This window comes from Petromyzon marinus, chromosome 84, assembly GCF_048934315.1.
Source record: "Petromyzon marinus isolate PM22_M1 ecotype Great Lakes invasive population chromosome 84, UKy_Petmar_22M1.pri1.0, whole genome shotgun sequence".
Classification (NCBI taxonomy): domain Eukaryota; kingdom Metazoa; phylum Chordata; class Hyperoartia; order Petromyzontiformes; family Petromyzontidae; genus Petromyzon; species Petromyzon marinus.
Genome location: NC_133749.1, coordinates 3217255 through 3238878, shown reverse-complemented (window position 1 = coordinate 3238878; position 21624 = coordinate 3217255). Strand labels below are relative to the sequence as shown.

At 55.4% G+C, this 21624-nt stretch overlaps 1 protein-coding gene across 1 annotated transcript in view; it reads left to right on the top strand.

The window, feature by feature from the left end:
- The window catches only part of LOC116936887 (E3 ubiquitin-protein ligase BRE1B-like), a 114444-nt gene extending 94890 nt beyond the window's left edge, over positions 1–19554 (top strand). The window contains 5 exon segments of the mRNA XM_076057761.1: positions 403–615; positions 4313–4438; positions 11559–11699; positions 13916–14017; positions 19325–19554. Coding sequence (XP_075913876.1) covers positions 403–615; positions 4313–4438; positions 11559–11699; positions 13916–14017; positions 19325–19501 — 759 coding nt within the window. The 3' untranslated portion in view covers positions 19502–19554.
- The last annotated feature ends 2070 nt before the right edge of the window (positions 19555–21624 follow it).

Below are 21624 nucleotides of genomic sequence, written 5' to 3'. Positions count from 1 at the left end.
TGTGTGACTGTGTGTGTGACTATGTGTGTGTGTGTCTGACTGTGTGTGACTGTGTCTGTGTGTGTATGACTGTGTGTGACTGTGTGTGACTGTGTGTGTGTGTGCGTCAGGAGGAGGAGGCCCTGCTCTCCGAGATGGACGTGACTTGGCAGGCCTTCTGTGTGCCTGTCTGTGTGTGTCTGTGTGTGACTGTGTGTGACTGTGTCTGTGTGTGTATGACTGTGTGTGTCTGTGTGTGACTGTGTGTGTGTGTGTCAGGAGGAGGAGGCCCTGCTCTCCGAGATGGACGTCACTGGGCAGGCCTTCTGTGTGTCTGTCTGTGTGTGTGTGTGTGTCTGTGTGTATGACTGTGTGTGTATGACTGTGTGTGTGTGACTGTGTCTGTGTGTGTGTGCGCGTCAGGAGGAGGAGGCCTTGCTCTCCGAGATGGACGTGACTGGGCAGGCCTTCGAGGACATGCAGGAGCAGAACATCCGGCTGATGCAGCAGCTTCGCGAGAAGGACGATGCCAACTTCAAGCTGATGTCGGAGCGCATCAAGAGCAACCAGATCCACAAGCTGCTGCGGGAGGAGAAGGATGAGCTGGCCGACCAGGTGCTCACCCTCAAGACACAGGTACGGTGGGAGGGGGGGGGTGTGACTCCCATCTACACCACCACCATCATCATCATCATCTCCATGGTGCTCACCCTCAAGACACAGGTACGGTGGTGGGGGAGGGAGGGGAGTGGGGGTGTGACTCCCATCTACACCACCACCACCATCATCATCATCATCTCCACCATCAAGTCTATAGTATTGTAGTGTGTAGTAGTGTAGTGTGTAGTATAGTAGTGTATAGTGTAGTGTGTAGTAGTGTAGTGTGTAGTATAGTAGTGTATAGTGTAGTGTATAGTAGTGCAGTGTGTAGCAGTGTAGCTGATGTCGGAGCGCATCAAGAGCAACCAGATCCACAAGCTGCTGCGGGAGGAGAAGGATGAGCTGGCCGACCAGGTGCTCACCCTCAAGACACAGGTACAGTGGTGGGGGGGAGGGAGGAGAGGGGGGGAGGGAGGGGGGGAGGGAGGGGGGGGGAGGGAGGGGAGGGGAGGGGGGGTGTGACTCCCATCTACACCACCACCATCATCATCATCTCCATGGTGCTCACCCTCAAGACACAGGTACGGTGGTAGGGAGGGAGGAGAGGGGGGGAGGGAGGGGGGGAGGGAGGGGGGGGGAGGGAGGGGAGGGGAGGGGGGGAGGGGTGTGACTCCCATCTACACCACCACCACCATCATCATCATCATCTCCACCATCAAGTCTATAGTATTGTAGTGTGTAGTATAGTAGTGTATAGTGTAGTGTATAGTAGTGCATTGTGTAGCAGTGTAGCTGATGTCGGAGCGCATCAAGAGCAACCAGATCCACAAGCTGCTGCGGGAGGAGAAGGATGAGCTGGCCGACCAGGTGCTCACCCTCAAGACACAGGTACGGTGGTAGGGAGGGAGGGGGTGTGACTCCCATCTACACCACCACCATCATCATCATCATCTCCATGGTGCTCACCCTCAAGACACAGGTACAGTGGTGGGGGGAGTGGAGTGGGGGAGGGAGGGGGTGTGACTCCCATCTACACCACCACCACCACCATCATCATCATCTCCATGGTGCTCACCCTCAAGACACAGGTACGGTGGTGGGGCAGGGAGGGGGTGTGACTCCCATCTACACCACCACCACCATCATCATCTCCATGGTGCTCACCCTCAAGACACAGGTACAGTGGTGGGGGGAGTGGAGTGGGGGAGGGAGGGGGTGTGACTCCCATCTACACCACCACCACCATCATCATCATCTCCATGGTGCTCACCCTCAAGACACAGGTACAGTGGTAGGGAGGGAGGGGAGTGGGGGTGTGACTCCCATCTACACCACCACCACCACCATCATCTCCATGGTGCTCACCCTCAAGACACAGGTACGGTGGTGGGGATGGAGGGGGTGTGACTCCCATCTACACCACCATCATCATCATCTCCATGGTGCTCACCCTCAAGACACAGGTACGGTGGTAGGGAGGGAGGGGGTGTGACTCCCATCTACACCACCATCATCATCATCTCCATGGTGCTCACCCTCAAGACACAGGTACGGTGGGGGGGGGGAGGGGGTGGGGGTGTGACTCCCATCTACACCACCACCACCACCATCATCATCTCCATGGTGCTCACCCTCAAGACACAGGTACGGTGGGGGGGAGGGAGGGAGGGGGGGAGGGAGGGGGGGGGAGGGAGGGGGGGAGGGAGGGGGTGTGACTCCCATCTACACCACCACCACCATCATCATCATCATCTCCACCATCAAGTCTATAGTATTGTAGTGTGTAGTAGTGTAGTGTGTAGTATAGTAGTGTAGTGTGTAGTATAGTAGTGTATAGTGTAGTGTATAGTATTGTAGTGTGTAGTAGTGTAGTGTGTAGTATAGTAGTGTATAGTGTAGTGTATAGTAGTGTAGTGTGTAGTATAGTAGTGTATAGTGTAGTGTATAGTATTGTAGTGTGTAGTAGTGTAGTGTGTAGTATAGTAGTGTATAGTGTAGTGTATAGTATTGTAGTGTGTAGTAGTAGCAGTGTAGCTGATGTCGGAGCGCATCAAGAGCAACCAGATCCACAAGCTGCTGCGGGAGGAGAAGGATGAGCTGGCCGACCAGGTGCTCACCCTCAAGACACAGGTACGGTGGTAGGGAGGGAGGGGAGTGGGGGTGTGACTCCCATCTACACCACCACCACCATCATCATCTCCATGGTGCTCACCCTCAAGACACAGGTACGGTGGTGGGGATGGAGGGGGTGTGACTCCCATCTACACCACCACCACCACCACCATCATCATCATCTCCATGGTGCTCACCCTCAAGACACAGGTACAGTGGTGGGGGGAGGGAGGGGGTGTGACTCCCATCTACACCACCACCACCATCATCTCCATGGTGCTCACCCTCAAGACACAGGTACGGTGGTGGGGGGAGGGAGGGGAGGGAGGGGGGGAGGGAGGAGAGGGGGGGAAGGGGTGTGACTCCCATCTACACCACCACCACCATCATCACCTCCACCATCAAGTCTATAGTATTGTAGTGTGTAGTAGTGTAGTGTATTGTAGTGTAGTGTATAGTTGTATAGTAGTGTGTAGTAGTGTACAGTGTAGTGTATTGTGTAGTGTATAGTAGTGTAGTGTATAGTAGTGTAGTTTGTAGTAGTGTAGTGTATAGTAGTGTAGTGTGTAGTAGTGTAGTGTATAGTGTGTAGTAGTGTAGTATATAGTGTAGTGTATAGTGTAGTTAAGTGTGTAGTGTAGTGTGTAGTGTATAGAGTAGTGTGTAGTGTATAGTGTAGTGTATTGTGTAGTAGTGTATAGTGTAGTCTTCTTTGGTTCTTTCGGTAAAGTCACGTAGAATGATAATAAAATAATAAATTGTTAAAATAAAATAACACAGAAATATTTATTTGGTTTAGCAATTTATCATTTTATTATTTATTTATTTTGCCAATTTATTGTTTTATTATCATTCTACGTGACTTTACCGAAAGAACCAAATAAGATGAATCATTGCAGTCACGAAAGCTTTAAATCGAAATGTATAGTGTAGTGTATAGTGTAGTATATAGTGTAGTGTAGAGTAGTGTATAGTGTAGTAGTGTAGTGTATAGTGTAGTAGTGTAGTATATAGTGTAGTGTATAGTGTAGTAGTGTAGTATATAGTGTAGTAGTGTATAGTATAGTGTGTAGTGTAGTATATAGTAGTGTAGTAGTGTATAGTGTAGTAGTGTAGTGTATAGTGTAGTATATAGTGTAGTGTATAGTATAGTGTATAGTAGTGTATAGTGTAGTAGTGTATAGTGTAGTGTGTAGTATATAGTAGTGTATAGTGTAGTATGTAGTAGTGTAGTGTATAGTGTAGTGTAGTATATAGTAGTATATAGTAGTGTATAGTGTAGTATATAGTAGTGTATAGTAGTGTAGTAGTGTATAGTGTAGTAGTGTATAGTGTAGTGTGTAGTATATAGTAGTGTATAGTGTAGTATGTAGTAGTGTAGTGTATAGTATAGTGTAGTGTATAGTGTAGTATATAGTAGTGTATAGTAGTGTAGTAGTGTATAGTGTAGTAGTGTATAGTGTAGTGTGTAGTATATAGTAGTGTATAGTGTAGTATATAGTAGTGTAGTAGTGTATAGTGTAGTGTGTAGTATATAGTAGTGTAGTAGTGTGTAGTGTATAGTAGTGTAGTAGTGTGTAGTAGTGTATAGTATATAGAGTGTGTGTGTGTTGTGATGCAGGTGGATGCACAGATGCAGGTGGTGCGACGTCTAGAAGACAAGGAGCGAGTCCTCCAGGCGACGATCGCCGCTGTTGAGAAGGAGCTTGCACTGCGCAGCCAGGCACTGGAGATGCACAAACGCAAGGTCACCAGCTCACCCACTCGCTCACCCACTCGCTCACCAGCTCACCCGCTCGCTCACCAGCTCGCTCACCAGCACGCTCACCAGCTCACCCACACGCTCACCCACTCGCTCACCCACACGCTCACCAGCTCACTCACCAGCTCGCTCACCAGCACGCTCACCAGCTCACCCACACGCTCACCAGCTCACCCACACGCTCACCCACACGCTCACCAGCTCACCCACACGCTCACCAGCTCACCCACTCGCTCACCCACTCGCTCACCCACTCGCTCACCAGCTCACCCACACGCTCACCAGCTCACCCACACGCTCACCCACACGCTCACCAGCTCACCCACACGCTCACCAGCTCACCCACTCGCTCACCCACTCGCTCACCCACTCGCTCACCAGCTCACCCACACGCTCACCAGCTCACCCACACGCTCACCAGCTCGCTCACCAGCTCACCCACACGCTCACCAGCTCACCCACTCGCTCACCCACACGCTCACCAGCTCACCCACTCGCTCACCCACTCGCTCACCAGCTCACCCGCTCGCTCACCAGCTCACCCACACGCTCACCAGCTCACCAGCTCGCTCACCCACACGCTCACCAGCTCACCCGCTCGCTCACCAGCTCACTCACCAGCTCACCCACACGCTCACCCACTCGCTCACTCACCAGCTCACTCACCAGCTCACCCACTCGCTCACCAGCTCACCCGCACGCTCACCAGCTCACCCACACGCTCACCAGCTCACCAGCTCGCTCACCCACACGCTCACCAGCTCACCCACTCGCTCACCCACTCGCTCACCCACACGCTCACCAGCTCACCCGCACGCTCACCAGCTCACCCACTCGGTCACCAGCTCACCAGCACGCTCACCAGCTCACCCGCTCGCTCACCAGCTCACCCACTCGCTCACCAGCTCAACCACTCGCTCACCAGCTCACTCACCAGCTCACCCACTCGGTCACCAGCTCACCCACTCACTCACCAGCTCACCCACTCGCTCACCAGCTCACTCACCAGCTCACTCACCAGCTCACTCACCAGCTCACCCACTCGGTCACCAGCTCACCCACTCACTCACCAGCTCACCCACACGCTCACCAGCTCACCCACACGCTCACCAGCTCACTCACCAGCTCACCAGCTCACTCACCAGCTCACTCACCAGCTCACCCGCACGCTCACCAGCTCACCCACTCGCTCACCCACTCGCTCACCCACTCGCTCACCAGCTCACCCACTCGCTCACCCACTCGCTCACCCACTCGGTCACCAGCTCACCCACTCTCTCACCAGCTCACCCACACGCTCACCAGCTCACCCACACGCTCACCAGCTCACCCACTCGCTCACCCACTCGCTCACCCACTCGCTCACCCACTCGCTCACCCACTCGCTCACCCGCACGCTCACCAGCTCACCCACTCGCTCACCCACTCGCTCACCCACTCGGTCACCAGCTCACCCACTCGCTCACCAGCTCACCCACACGCTCACCAGCTCGCTCACCAGCTCACCAGCTCACCCACTCGCTCACCAGCTCACCCACTCGCTCACCAGCTCACCCACTCGCTCACCAGCTCACTCACCAGCTCACCCGCTCACCCACTCGGTCACCCGCTCGGTCACCAGCTCACCCACCAGCTCACCCACTCGCTCACCAGCTCACTCACCAGCTCACCCACCAGCTCACCCACTCGCTCACCAGCTCACCCACTCGCTCACCAGTTCACCCGCTCGCTCACTCGCTCACCCGCTCGGTCACCCGCTCACCAGCTCGCTCACCCACTCGCTCACCAGCTCACCAGCTCACTCACCAGCTCACCCACTCACCCACTCGGTCACCAGCTCACCCGCACGCTCACCAGCTCACTCACCAGCTCACCCGCTCACTCACCAGCTCACTCACCAGCTCACCCGCTCACCCACTCGCTCACCAGCTCACTCACCAGCTCACCCGCTCACTCACCAGCTCACTCACCAGCTCGCTCACCAGCTCACCCACTCGTTCACCAGCTCACTCACCAGCTCACTCACCAGCTCACCCACCAGCTCACCCACTCGCTCACCAGCTCACCCACACGGTCACCAGCTCACCCACTCGCTCACCAGCTCACCAGCTCGCTCACCCACTCGCTCACCAGCTCACCCACACGCTCACTAGCTCGCTCACCAGCTCACCCGCTCACTCACCAGCTCACCCACACGCTCACCCACTCGCTCACCCGCACGCTCACCAGCACGCTCACCAGCACGCTCACCAGCTCACCCACTCGCTCACCAGCTCACTCACCAGCTCACTCACCAGCTCACCCGCTCGGTCACCCGCTCACCCACTCGCTCACCAGCTCACCCACTCGCTCACCAGCTCACCCACTCGCTCACCCGCACGCTCACCAGCTCACCCACACGCTCACCAGCACGCTCACCAGCTCACCAGCTCACCCACTCGCTCACCAGCTCACTCACCAGCTCACCCACTCGCTCACCAGCTCACTCACCAGCTCACCCGCTCACCCACTCGGTCACCAGCTCACCCACACGCTCACCAGCTCACCCGCACGCTCACCAGCACGCTCACCAGCTCACCCACTCGCTCACCAGCTCACTCACCAGCTCACCCACACGCTCACCAGCTCACCCACTCACTCACCAGCTCACTCACCAGCTCACCCGCTCACCCACTCGGTCACCAGCTCACCCACTCGCTCACCAGCTCACCCACTCGCTCACCAGCTCACCAGCTCACTCACCCACTCGCTCACCAGCTCACCCGCTCGCTCACCAGCTCACCCACTCGCTCACCAGCTCACCCGCACGCTCACCCGCTCACCCGCACGCTCACCCGCTCACCCGCACGCTCACCCACTCGCTCACCAGCTCACCCACACGCTCACCAGCTCACTCACCAGCTCACCCTCTCGCTCACCCACTCGCTCACCAGCTGACTCACCCGCTCGCTCACCAGCTCACCCGCACGCTCACCAGCTCACCCGCACACTCACCAGCTCACCCACATGCTCACCAGCTCACCCACATGCTCACCAGCTCACCCACTCGCTCACCAGCTCACTCACCCGCTCGCTCACCAGCTCACCCGCACGCTCACCAGCTCACCCGCTCACCCACTCGGTCACCAGCTCACCCGCACGCTCACCAGCTCACCCGCTCACCCACTCGGTCACCAGCTCACCCGCTCGCTCACCAGCTCACTCACCAGCTCACCTACTCGCTCACCAGCTCACCTGCACACTCACCAGCTCACCCGCACACTCACCAGCTCACCCACATGCTCACCCGCTCGCTCACCAGCTCACCCACTCGCTCACCAGCTCACTCGCTCGGTCACCAGCTCAACCGCACGCTCACCAGCTCACTCACCAGCTCACCCACACGCTCACCCGCTCGGTCACCAGCACGCTCACCAGCTCACCAGCTCACCCGCACACTCACCAGCTCACCCGCTCGCTCACCCGCTCGCTCACCAGCTCACCAGCTCACTCACCAGCTCACCCACTCGCTCACCAGCTCACCCACACACTCACCAGCACGCTCACCAGCTCACTCACCCGCATGCTCACCAGCTCACCCACTCGCTCACCAGCTCACCAGCTCACTCACCAGCTCACGCACTCGCTCACCAGCTCACCCACACACTCACCAGCACGCTCACCCGCACGCTCACCAGCTCACCCACTCGATCACCAGCTCACTCACCAGCTCACCCGCACACTCACCAGCTCACCCACTCGGTCACCAGCTCACCCACTCGCTCACCAGCTCACCAGCTCACTCACCAGCTCACCCACTCACTCACCAGCTCACTCGCACGATCACCAGCTCACCCGCCCCCTCACCAGCTCACCCGCACGCTCACCAGCTCACCCACATGCTCGCCCACGCACTCGCCCACTATTTGTGTGTGTACCTGTGTGTGTGTGTGTGTACCTGTGTGTGTGTTTACCTGTGTGTGTGTACCTGTGTGTGTGTGTACCTGTGTGTGTGTACCTGTGTGTGTGTACCTGTGTGTGTACCTGTATGTGTGTACCTGTATGTGTGTACCTGTGTGTGTGTGTACCTGTGTGTGTGTGTACCTGTATGTGTGTACCTGTGTGTGTGTGTACCTGTGTGTGTGTGTACCTGTGTGTGTGTACCTGTGTGTGTACCTGTGTGTGTATCTGTGTGTGTGTATCTATGTGTGTGTACCTGTGTGTATAAGTACCTGTGTGTGTGTGTATACCTGTGTGTGTGTGTACCTGTGTGTGTGTGTACCTGTGTGTGTGTATCTACGTGTGTGTACCTGTGTGTGTATCTATGTGTGTGTGTGTATCTATGTGTGTGTGTACCTGTGTGTGTGTATCTATATGCGTGTGTACCTGTGTGTGTGTGTGTGTACCTGTGTGTATCTGTGTGTGTGTGTACCTGTGTGTGTACCTGTGTGTGTGTATATCTATGTGTGTGTGTATCTACGTGTGTGTATATCTATGTGTGTGTGTGTGTACCTGTGTGTGTATCTATATGTGTGTGTATCTACGTGTGTATCTACCTGTGTGTGTGTGTATATCTACGTGTGTGTGTACCTGTGTGTGTGTGTACCTGTGTGTGTACCTGTGTGTGTGTACCTGTGTGTGTACCTGTGTGTGTACCTGTGTGTGTGTATCTACGTGTGTGTACCTGTGTGTATAAGTACCTGTGTGTGTGTATACCTGTGTGTGTGTGTACCTGTGTGTGTGTGTACCTGTGTGTGTGTGTACCTGTGTGTGTGTATCTACGTGTGTGTACCTGTGTGTGTATCTATGTGTGTGTGTACCTGTGTGTGTGTGTACCTGTGTGTGTGTGTATCTATGTGTGTGTGTACGTGTGTGTGTATCTATGTGTGTGTGTACCTGTGTGTGTGTGTACCTGTGTGTGTATCTACGTGTGTGTATATCTACGTGTGTGTGTACCTGTGTGTGTGTGTGTACATGTGTGTGTGTATATCTATGTGTGTGTGTACCTGTGTGTATCTATGTGTGTGTGTATCTACGTGTGTACCTGTGTGTGTGTACCTGTGCGTGTGTGTGTACCTGTGTGTGTGTGTACCTGTGTGTGTGTATCTACGTGTGTATCTACCTGTGTGTGTGTATCTACCTGTGTGTGTGTATCTACGTGTGTACCTGTGTGTGTGTGTACCTGTGTGTGTGTGTGTACCTGTGTGTGTGTACCTGTGTGTGTGTGTATATCTACGTGTGTGTGTGTGTACCTGTGTGTGTGTATCTATATGTGTGTGTATCTACGTGTGTATCTACCTGTGTGTGTGTGTGTGTACCTGTGTGTGTGTGTACCTGTGTGTGTGTATATCTACGTGTGTGTGTGTGTACCTGTGTGTGTGTACCTGTGTGTGTATACGTACCTGTGTGTGTGTGTACCTGTGTGTGTGTGTGTGTACCTGTGTGTGTGTATACGTACCTGTGTGTGTGTACCTGTGTGTGTACCTGTGTGTATCTATGTGTGTATCTATATGTGGGTGTGTACCTGTGTGTGTACCTGTGTGTGTATCTATGTGTGTGTGTATCTACGTGTGTATCTGTGTGTGTGTGTATCTGTGTGTGTGTGTGTGTACCTGTGTGTGTGTACCTGTGTGTGTGTACCTGTGTATATCTACGTGTGTGTGTGTACCTGTGTGTGTGTGTACCTGTGTGTGTATATCTACCTGTGTGTGTGTGTACCTGTGTGTGTACCTGTGTGTGTGTGTACCTGTGTGTGTGTACCTGTGTGTGTGTACCTGTGTGTGTGTGTGTACCTGTGTGTGTACCTGTGTGTGTGTCTACCTGTGTGTGTATGTGTACCTGTGTGTGTATATCTACCTGTGTGTGTGTGTGTGTACCTGTGTGTGTGTACCTGTGTGTGTGTGTGTACCTGTGTGTGTACCTGTGTGTGTGTCTACCTGTGTGTGTATGTGTACCTGTGTGTGTATATCTACCTGTGTGTGTGTGTGTGTACCTGTGTGTGTGTGTGTGTACCTGTGTGTGTGTGTACCTGTGTGTGTGTGTGTACCTGTGTGTGTACCTGTGTGTGTGTGTGTACCTGTGTGTGTGTGTACCTGTGTGTGTGTGTATATCTACGTGTGTGTGTGTACCTGTGTGTGTGTATAAGTACCTGTGTGTGTGTGTACCTGTGTGTGTGTGTACCTGTGTGTGTATATCTACCTGTGTGTGTGTGTACCTGTGTGTGTACCTGTGTGTATCTATGTGTGTATCTATATGTGTGTGTACCTGTGTGTGTGTGTACCTGTGTGTGTGTGTATATCTACGTGTGTGTGTGTACCTGTGTGTGTGTATAAGTACCTGTGTGTGTGTGTACCTGTGTGTGTGTGTACCTGTGTGTGTATATCTATCTGTGTGTGTGTGTACCTGTGTGTGTACCTGTGTGTATCTATGTGTGTATCTATATGTGTGTGTACCTGTGTGTGTGTGTGTACCTGTGTGTGTATATCTACCTGTGTGTGTGTGTACCTGTGTGTGTACCTGTGTGTATCTATGTGTGTATCTATATGTGGGTGTGTACCTGTGTGTGTACCTGTGTGTGTATCTATGTGTGTGTGTATCTACGTGTGTATCTGTGTGTGTGTATCTGTGTGTGTGTGTACCTGTGTGTGTATATCTACGTGTGTGTGTGTACCTGTGTGTGTGTATATCTATGTGTGTGTGTACCTGTGTGTGTGTGTACCTGTGTGTATCTATGTGTGTATCTACCTGTGTGTGTGTGTGTGTATATCTACGTGTGTGTGTACCTGTGTGTGTGTGTACCTGTGTGTGTGTATATCTACGTGTGTGTGTACCTGTGTGTGTGTGTACCTGTGTGTGTGTGTACCTGTGTGTATCTATGTGTGTATCTACCTGTGTGTGTACCTGTGTGTGTGTGTACCTGTGTGTGTGTGTACCTGTGTGTGTACCTGTGTGTATCTATGTGTGTATCTATATGTGTGTGTACCTGTGTGTGTACCTGTGTGTGTACCTGTGTGTATCTATGTGTGTATCTATATGTGTGTGTACCTGTGTGTGTACCTGTGTGTGTACCTGTGTGTATCTATGTGTGTATCTATATGTGTGTGTACCTGTGTGTGTACCTGTGCAGGCGGTGGAGGCTGCTCAGCTGGCTGAGGAGCTGCGGATGCAGCTGGAGCACGCGCAGCTCAAGCTGAAGGAGCTGCAGACGGCCATCATGGAGAACCGCACGGCCAAGGAGAAGGAGTCCTTCAACTACAAGCGGGCACAGGTGCCTGCTTGCTCCTCACCCGCTCACACGCACGCTCACCCGCTCGCTCACCCGCTCGCACGCTCACCCACTCACTCGCACGCTCACCCGCTCGCTCACCCGCTCACCCGCTCGCTCGCACGCTCACTCACACGCTCACCCACTCGCACGCTCACCCACTCACTCACACGCTCACCCACTCGCACGCTCACCCACTCACTCACACGCTCACCTGTTCACCCACTGACTCGCACGCTCACCCACTCACTCACACGCTCACCTGTTCACCCACTCACTCGCACGCTCACCCACTCACTCGCACGCTCACCTGTTCACCCACTCACTCGCACGCTCACCCGCTCACTCGCACGCTCACCTGTTCACCCACTGACTCGCTCGCTCACCCGCACGCTCACCCGCACGCTCACCCGCTCGCACGCCCGCTCACCCGCTCGCTCGCACGCTCACTCGCACGCTCACCCACTCGCACGCTCACCCACTCACTCGAACGCTCACCTGTTCACCCACTCGCACGCTCACCTGTTCACCCACTCACTCGCACGCTCACCCGCTCGCTCACACGCTCACCCGCTCGCACGCTCACCCACTCACTCACTCGCACGCTCACCCACTCACTCGCACGCTCACCCACTCACTCGCATGCTCACCCACTCACTCGCACGCTCACCTGTTCACCCACTCACTCGCACGCTCACCCGCTCGCTCGCACGCTCACCCACTCACTCGCACGCTCACCCGCTCGCACGCCCGCTCACCCGCTCACTCACTCGCACGCTCACCCACTCACTCGCATGCTCACCTGTTCAACAACTCACTCGCACGCTCACCCGCTCGCTCGCACGCTCACCCGCTCGCTCGCACGCTCACTCACACGCTCACCCACTCGCACGCTCACCCACTCACTCGCACGCTCACCCACTCACTCGCACGCTCACCTGTTCACCCACTCACTCGCACGCTCACCCACTCACTCGCACGCTCACCTGTTCACCCACTCACTCGCACGCTCACCCGCTCGCTCGCACGCTGCTCACCCACTCACTCGCACGCTCACCTGTTCACCCACTCACTCGCACGCTCACCCGCTCGCTCGCACGCTGCTCACCCACTCACTCGCACGCTCACCTGTTCACCCACTCACTCGCACGCTCACCCGCTCGCTCGCACGCTCGCATGCATATGGTAGTGTATGGTGTCTATATGTGGTGTGTGTGTGTCGTGTGTGTGTGTGGTGTGTGTGTGGTGGTGTGGTGTGTGTGTATGGTGTGTATGTGGTGTGTGTGTGTGGTGTGTGTGTGGTGTGTGTGTGGTGTGTGTGTGTGGTGTGTGGTGTGTGTGGTGTGTGTGGTGTGTGTGGTGTGTATGGTGTGTGGTGTGTGTGGTGTGTGTGGTGTGTGTGTGGTGTGTGTGGTGTGTGTGTGGTGTGTGGTGTGTGTATTGTGTGTGGTGTGTGTGTGATGTACGTGTGGTGTGTGTGTGGTGGTGTGTGTGGTGTGTGTGTGGTGTGTGTGTGATATACGTGTGGTGTGTGTGTGATATACATGTGGTGTGTGTGTGATATTCATGTGGTTGTGTGTGGTGTGTGTGTGGTGTGTGTGTGTGGTGTGTGTGTGTGATATACATGTGGTGTGTGTGTGTGATATACATGTGGTGTGTGTGGTGTGTGTGTGATATACATGTGGTGTGTGTGTGTGTGATATACATGTGGTGTGTGTGGTGTGTGTGTGTGATATACATGTGGTGTGTGATATACATGTGGTGTGTATGTGTGATATACATCTGGTGTGTATGTGTGATATACATGTGGTGTGTGTGGTGTGTGTGTGTGATATACATGTGGTGTGTGATATACATGTGGTGTGTGTGTGGTGTGTGTGTGTGTTTGTGGTGTGTGTGATATACATGTGGTGTGTGTGTGATATACATGTGGTGTGTGATATACATGTGGTGTGTGTGTGGTGTGTGTGTGTGTTTGTGGTGTGTGTGATATACATGTGGTGTGTGTGGTGTGTGTGTGATATACACGTGGTGTGTGTGGTGTGTGTGTGTGTGATATTCATGTGGTGTGTGTGGTGTGTGTGTGTGTGATATACATGTGGTGTGTGTGATATACACGTGGTGTGTGTGGTGTGTGTGTGTGTGATATACACGTGGTGTGTGTGTGTGTGATATACATGTGGTGTGTGTGTGGTGTGCGTGTGGTGGTGGTGGTACAGGAGGACATCTCGAAGCTGAGGCGCAAGGTGGAGAGGCAGAAAAAGGTGGAGGTGTTTGCCAACGCTGACGAAATCCTCCTGGAGGAGATCAAAGAGTATAAGGTGAGGGTGGTGAGGGTGGTGGTGGTGGTGAGGGTGGTGGTGAGGGTGGTGGTGAGGGTGGTGGTGAGGGTGGTGGTGGTGGTGGTGGTGGAGGTGGTGGTGGTGGTGGTGAGAGTGGTGGTGAGGGTGGTGGTGAGGGTGGTGGTGAGAGTGGTGGTGAGGGTGGTGGTGAGCGGGGTGGTGGTGAGGGTGGTGGTGAGGGTGGTGGTGAGGGTGGTGGTGAGGGTGGTGGTGAGGGTGGTGGTGAGGGTGGTGGTGAGGGTGGTGGTGAGGGTGGTGGTGAGGGTGGTGGTGAGGGTGGTGGTGAGGGTGGTGGTGGTGGTGGTGGTGAGGGTGGTGGTGAGGGTGGCGGTGAGGGTGGCGGTGAGGGTGGCGGTGAGGGTGGTGGTGAGGGTGCTGGTGAGGGTGGTGGTGAGGGTGGTGAGGGTGGTGGTGAGGGTGGTGGTGAGGGTGGCGGTGAGGGTGGCGGTGAGGGTGGCGGTGAGGGTGGTGGTGAGGGTGGTGGTGAGGGTGGTGGTGAGGGTGTTCATGTGTCACTGCTCTCTCTGTGTGTGTGTCACGGTGTGTGTGTGTCTGTGTGTCTCACCGTTTGTGTGTGTGTCACCATGTGTGTGTCTGTGTGTCTGTGTGTGTGTGTCACCGTGTGTGTTTGTGTGTGTCACCGTGTGTGTGTGTGTATATCTGTGTGTGTCACTGTGTGTGTGTGTGTCTGTGTGTGTCACCGTGTGTGTGTCTGTGTGTGTGTGTCTGTGTGTGTGTGTCACCGTGTGTGTCTGTGTGTGTCACCGTGTGTGTGTGTGTGTCACTGTGTGTGTGTGTGTCTGTGTGTGTGTGTCACCGTGTGTGTCTGTGTGTGTCACCGTGTGTGTGTGTGTGTGTGTCACTGTGTGTGTGTGTGTCTGTGTGTGTGTCTGTGTGTGTCACCGTGTGTGTGTGTGTGTATCTGTGTGTGTCACTATGTGTGTGTGTCTGTGTGTGTCTCCATGTGTGTGTGTGTGTATCTGTGTGTGTCACTATGTGTGTGTATCTGTGTGTGTCACTATGTGTGTGTATCTGTGTGTGTCACTATGTGTGTGTCTGTGTGTGTCTGTGTGTGTCACCATGTGTGTGTCACCATGTGTGTGTGTCTGTGTGTGTATCTCACCCCACCACACCAGGGCCAGGCCAAGCTGACGTGCCCGTGTCTCTGTGTGTCTCTGTGAGTCTCTGTGGGTCTCTGTGTGTCTCTGTGTGTCTCTGTGAGTCTCTGCGTGTCTCTGTGTGTCTCTGCGAGTCTCTGTGAGTCTCTGTGAGTCTCTGCGTGTCTCTGTGTGTCTCTGTGAGTCTCTGTGAGTCTCTGTGGGTCTCTGTGAGTCTCTGTGGGTCTCTGTGAGTCTCTGTGAGTCTCTGTGAGTCTCTGTGTGTCTCTGTGAGTCTCTGTGTGTCTCTGTGAGTCTCTGTGGGTCTCTGTGAGTCTCTGTGTGTCTCTGTGAGTCTCTGTGGGTCTCTGTGAGTCTCTGTGAGTCTCTGTGGGTCTCTGTGAGTCTCTGTGAGTCTCTGTGTGTCTCTGTGAGTCTCTGTGGGTCTCTGTGAGTCACGGTGAGTCTTTGCGAGTCTCTGTGAGTCTCTGTGAGTCTCTGTGGGTCTCTGTGAGTCACTGTGAGTCTCTGCGAGTCTCTGTGAGTCTCTGTGGGTCTCTGTGGGTCTCTGTGAGTCTCTGCATGTCTCTGTGAGTCTCTGTGGGTCTCTGTGAATCTCTGCGTGTCTCTGTGTGTCTCTGCGTGTCTCTCTGTGTCTCTGTGTGTCCAGGCCAAGCTGACGTGCCCGTGTCTCTGTGTGTCTCTGTGTCTGTGTGTCCCCGCGTGTCTGTCTCTGTGTGTCTGTGTGTCTCTGTGTGTCTCTGTGAATATCTGCGTGTCTCTGCATGTCTCTGCGTGTCTCTGTGTCTCTCTGTGTCTCTGTGTGTCCAGGCCAAGCTGACGTGCCCGTGTCTCTGTGTGTCTCTGCGTGTCTCTGTGTGTCTCTGTGTCTCTGTGTCTCTGCGCGCCACCAGGCCAAGCTGACGTGCCCGTGTCTCTGTGTCTCCCCGCGTGTCTCTGTGTGTCTGTGTGTCTCTGTGTGTCCAGGCCAAGCTGACGTGCCCGTGTCTCTGTGTGTCTCTGCATGTCTCTGTGTGTCTCTGTGTGTCTCTGTGTGTCTCTGCGTGTCTCTGCATGTCTCTGTGAATCTCTGTGTGTCTCTGTGTGTCTCTGTGTGTCCAGGCCAAGCTGACGTGCCCGTGTCTCTGTGTGTCTCTGTGTGTCTCTGTGTGTCCAGGCCAAGCTGACGTGCCCGTGTCTCTGTGTGTCTCTGCATGTCTCTGTGTGTCTCTGTGTGTCTCTGTGTGTCTCTGCGTGTCTCTGCATGTCTCTGTGAATCTCTGTGTGTCTCTGTGTGTCTCTGTGTGTCCAGGCCAAGCTGACGTGCCCGTGTCTCTGTGTGTCTCTGCGTGTCTCTGTGTGTCCAGGCCAAGCTGACGTGCCCGTGTCTCTGTGTGTCTCTGTGTGTCTCTGCGTCTGTGTGTCTCTGTGTGTCTGTGTGTCTCTGTGTGTCCAGGCCAAGCTGACGTGCCCGTGTCTCTGTGTGTCTCTGTGTCTGTGTCTCTCTGTGTGTCTCTGTGTGTCCAGGCCAAGCTGACGTGCCCGTGTCTCTGTGTGTCTCTGTGTGTCTCTGTGTGTCTCTGTGTGTCCAGGCCAAGCTGACGTGCCCGTGTCTCTGTGTGTCTCTGTGTGTTTCTGTGTGTCTCTGTGTGTCCAGGCCAAGCTGACGTGCCCGTGTCTCTGTGTGTCTCTGTGTCTGTGTCTCTCTGTGTGTCTCTGTGTGTCCAGGCCAAGCTGACGTGCCCGTGTCTCTGTGTGTCTCTGTGTGTCTCTGTGTGTCTCTGTGTGTCCAGGCCAAGCTGACGTGCCCGTGTCTCTTTGTCTGTCTGTGTGTCTCTGTGTGTCTCTGTGTCTCTCTGTGTGTCTCTGTGTGTCCAGGCCAAGCTGACGTGCCCGTGTCTCTGTGTGTCTCTGTGTGTCTCTGTGTGTCTCCGCGTGTCTCCCCCGCGTGTCTCTGTGTGTCTCTGCGTGTCTCTGTGTGTCTCTGTGTGTCTCTGTGTCTCTCTGCGTGTCTCTGCATGTCTCTGTGGGTCTCTGTGAATCTCTGTGTGTCTCTGTGAATCTCTGTGTGTCTCTGTGTCTCTGTGTGTCCAGGCCAAGCTGACGTGCCCGTGTCTCTGTGTGTCTCTGTGAGTCTCTGCGTGTCTCTGTGAATCTCTGTGTGTCTCTGTGTGTCTCTGTGTCTGTGTGTCTCTGTGTGTCTCTGCGTGTCTCTGTGTGTCTCTGTGTCCAGGCCAAGCTGACGTGCCCGTGTCTCTGTGTGTCTCTGCATGTCTCTGTGAATCTCTGTGTCTCTGTGTGTTTCTGTGTCTCTGTGTGTCTCTGTGTGTCTCTGTGTGTCCAGGCCAAGCTGACGTGCCCGTGTCTCTGTGTGTCTCTGCGTGTTTCTGTGTCTGTCTGTGTGTCTCTGTGTGTCCAGGCTAAGCTGACGTGCCCGTGTCTCTGTGTGTCTCTGTGTGTCTCTGTGTGTCCAGGCCAAGCTGACGTGCCCGTGTCTCTGTGTGTCTCTGTGTCTGTGTGTCTCTGTGTGTCTCTGTGTCTCTCTGTGTCTCTGCGTGTCCAGGCCAAGCTGACGTGCCCGTGTCTCTGTGTCTGTCTGTGTGTCTGTGTGTCTCTCTGTGTCTGTGTGTCTCTGTGTGTCCAGGCCAAGCTGACGTGCCCGTGTCTCTGTGTGTCTCTGTGTCTGTGTGTCTCTCTGTGTCTGTGTGTCTCTGTGTGTCCAGGCCAAGCTGACGTGCCCGTGTCTCTGTGTCTGTCTGTGTGTCTCTGTGTGTCTCTGTGTCTCTCTGTGTCTCTGCGTGTCCAGGCCAAGCTGACGTGCCCGTGTCTCTGTGTCTGTCTGTGTGTCTCTGTGTGTCTCTGTGTCTCTCTGTGTGTCTGCGTGTCTCTGTGTGTCTCTGTGAGTCTCTGCGTGTCTCTGTGAATCTCTGTGTGTCTCTGTGTGTCTCTGTGTGTCTGTGAATCTCTGCGTGTCTCTGCATGTCTCTGCGTGTCTCTGCGTGTCTCTCTGTGTCTCTGCGTGTCCAGGCCAAGCTGACGTGCCCGTGTCTCTGTGTGTCTCTGTGTCTGTGGGTCTCTGTGTGTCTCTGTGTGTCTCTGTGAGTCTCTGCGTGTCTCTGTGAATCTCTGTGTGTCTTTGTGTGTCTCTGTATGTCTCTGCATGTCTCTGTGAATCTCTGTGTGTCTCTGTGTGTGTCTGTGTGTCTCTGTGTGTCTCTGTGTGTCTCTGTGTATGTCTCTGTGTGTGTCTCTGCGTGTCCAGGCCAAGCTGACGTGCCCGTGTCTCTGTGTGTCTCTGTGTCTGTGTGTCTCTGTGTCTCTCTGTGTGTCTGTGTGTCTCTGTGTGTCCAGGCCAAGCTGACGTGCCCGTGTCTCTGTGTGTCTCTGTGTGTCTCTGTGTGTCCAGGCCAAGCTGACGTGCCCGTGTCTCTGTGTGTCTCTGTGTGTCTCTGTGTGTCTCTGTGTGTCTCTGCGTGTCCAGGCCAAGCTGACGTGCCCGTGTCTCTGTGTCTCTGCGTGTCTCTGCGTGTCTCTGTGTGTCTCTGTGTGAATCTCTCCGTGTGTCTCTCTGTGTGTCCAGGCCAAGCTGACGTGCCCGTGTCTCTGTGTGTCTCTGTGTGTCTCTGTGTGTCTCTGCGTGTCCAGGCCAAGCTGACGTGCCCGTGTCTCTGTGTCTCTGCGTGTCTCTGTGTGTCTCTGTGTGAATCTCTCCGTGTGTCTCTCTGTGTGTCCAGGCCAAGCTGACGTGCCCGTGTCTCTGTGTGTCTCTGTGTGTCTCTGCGTGTCCAGGCCAAGCTGACGTGCCCGTGTCTCTGTGTATGTCTCTGTGTGTCTCTCTGTGTGTCTCTGCGTGTCCAGGCCAAGCTGACGTGCCCGTGTCTTTGTGTCTCTGTGTGTCTCTGTGAATCTCTGTGTGTCTCTGTGTGTCTCTGCGTGTCTCTGTGTGTCTCTGTGTGAATCTCTCTGTGTGTCTCTGTGTGTCCAGGCCAAGCTGACGTGCCCGTGTCTCTGTGTCTCTCTGTGTCTCTCTGTGTGTCTCTGCGTGTCTCTGTGTGTCTCTGTGTGAATCTCTCCGTGTGTCTCTGCGTGTCCAGGCCAAGCTGACGTGCCCGTGTCTCTGTGTGTCTCTGTGTGTCTCTGTGTCTGTGAATCTCTGTGTGTCTCTCTCTGTGTGTCTGTGTGTGTCCAGGCCAAGCTGACGTGCCCGTGCTGCAACGCTCGCAAGAAGGACGCCGTCCTCACCAAGTGCTTCCACGTCTTCTGCTTCGAGTGCGTCAAGACTCGCTACGACACGCGGCAGCGCAAGTGCCCCAAGTGCAACGCCGCCTTTGGAGCGAACGACTTCCACCGCATCTACATCGGATGACTCGGCCGCTGGCTGGCGGGGGCTGGGTGGTGGGGCTGGTGGCTGGGTGGTGGTGGTGGTGGGGCTGGGGTGGTGGTGGTGGTGGTGGGGCTGGGGTGGTGGTGGTGGCTGGGGTGGTGGTGGTGGTGGTGGTTGGGGTGGTGGCTGGGGTGGTGGTGGTGGCTGGGGTGGTGGTGGGGCTGGGGTGGTGGTGGTGGCTGGGGTGGTGGTGGTGGCTGGGGTGGTGGTGGCTGGGGTGGTGGTGGTGGTGGCTGGGGTGGTGGTGGTGGCTGGGGTGGTGGCTGGGGTGGTGGTGGTGGCTGGGGTGGTGGTGGCTGGGGCTGGGGTGGTGGTGGCTGGGGCTGGGGTGGTGGTGGCTGGGGCTGGGGTGGTGGTGGTGGTGGCTGGGGTGGTGGTGGTGGTGGTTGGGGTGGTGGTGGTGGTGGTGGTGGTTGGGGTGGTGGTGGTGGTGGCTGGGGTGGTGGTGGGGCTGGAGGGTGGTGGTGGCTGGGGGAAAGTCCCGGGGGCGGACCGGGCGGACTTTGCGGGGAGGGGAGGGAGAGGGAGGGAGAGGTGGTGGTTGTGGTGGGTGGAGGGTGGAGGGTGGGTCTGTGTGTGTGTGTGTGGGTCTGTGTGTGTGGGGGGTCTGTGTGTGTGTGTGTGGGTCTGTGTGTGTGTGTGTGGGTCTGTGTGTGTGGGGGTGTGTGTGGGGGTCTGTGTGTGGGGGGGTGTGTGTGTGTGTGGGTCTGTGTGTGTGTGTGTGGGGGTAATAAAACACGGAGCTGTGGATCCGGAGCGTGGAGGTGGTAATGGCGAGTTTGGGGGTGGGGGGTAGTAAAAGACGGAGTTGCGGATCCAGAGCGTGGAGGTGGTAGTGGCAGGTTTGGGGGGATAACAAAACACGGAGTTGTGGATCCGGAGCGTGGAGGTGGTGTTGGGGGTGGGGGATAACAAAACACGGAGTTGTGGATCCGAAGCATGGAGTTGGAGTGGGGGCAGTTTGGAAAGATGGATTCATGGATCCAGAGCGTGGAGTGGTGAGTGGTGCTGGTGTGGGAGGAATTTAAAAGAAAAAGATGGAACCGCATAAATCCGGAACTCGGAGTTTGAAAAATATATAAATATTTACGTACGTACGGACGCGTGGATTCCAAGCATCTAGAATTCGTGGAGCGTGGAGTTGGGGACCGGGGTGGGTGGGTGGGTGGGGGTTGTAAATAAATCCAGGAGCCGGACTTACCGGCGTGGAGTATGGAGTTGTGGTGGGGGGTGGGTGGGTGGGTGGTGTGAAAAACCAGAACGGGCTGATCCGGAACGTGGAGTTACGGGGTGGGTGGGTGGGTGGGGGGTGATGTAAATAAATCAAGACTCGCGGATCCGGAGTGCGGAGTTGTGGGTGGGGGGTGGGTGGGGGGGGCGGTGGATGTGAAAACCCGGACTGGTGGATCCGGAGCGTGGAGTCTGTTGGGGGGGGGGGGGGGAGGAGGGGGGTTGTAAAATCACGGACACGTAGATCCGGAACGTGGAGTCTGTGGGGGGAGGGGAGGGGGGTTGTAAAATCACGGACACGTAGATCCGGAACGTGGAGTCTGTGGGGGGAGGGGAGGGGGGTTGTAAAATCACGGACACGTAGATCCGGAGCGTGGAGTCTGTGGCGGGGAGGGGGGTTGTAAAATCACGGACACGTAGATCCGGAGCGTGGAGTCTGTGGGGGGAGGGGAGGGGGGTTGTAAAATCACGGACACGTAGATCCGGAACGTGGAGTCTGTGGGGGAGGGGAGGGGGAAGGGGGGTTGTAAAATCACGGACACGTAGATCCGGAGCGTGGAGTCTGTGGCGGGGAGGGGGGTTGTAAAATCACGGACACGTAGATCCGGAGCGTGGAGTCTGTGGGGGGGGGCGGTGGATGTGAAAACCCGGACTAATGGATGCGGAGCGTGGAGTCTGTTGGGGGGGAGGGGGGGGGTTGTAAAATCACGGACACGTAGATCCGGAGCGTGGAGTCTGTGGGGGGAGGGGAGGGGGGTTGTAAAATCACGGACACGTAGATCCGGAGCGTGGAGTCTGTGGTGGGGCGGTGGATGTGAAAACCCGGACTGATGGATCCGGAGCGTGGAGTCTGTTGGGGGGGAGGGGGGGGGTTG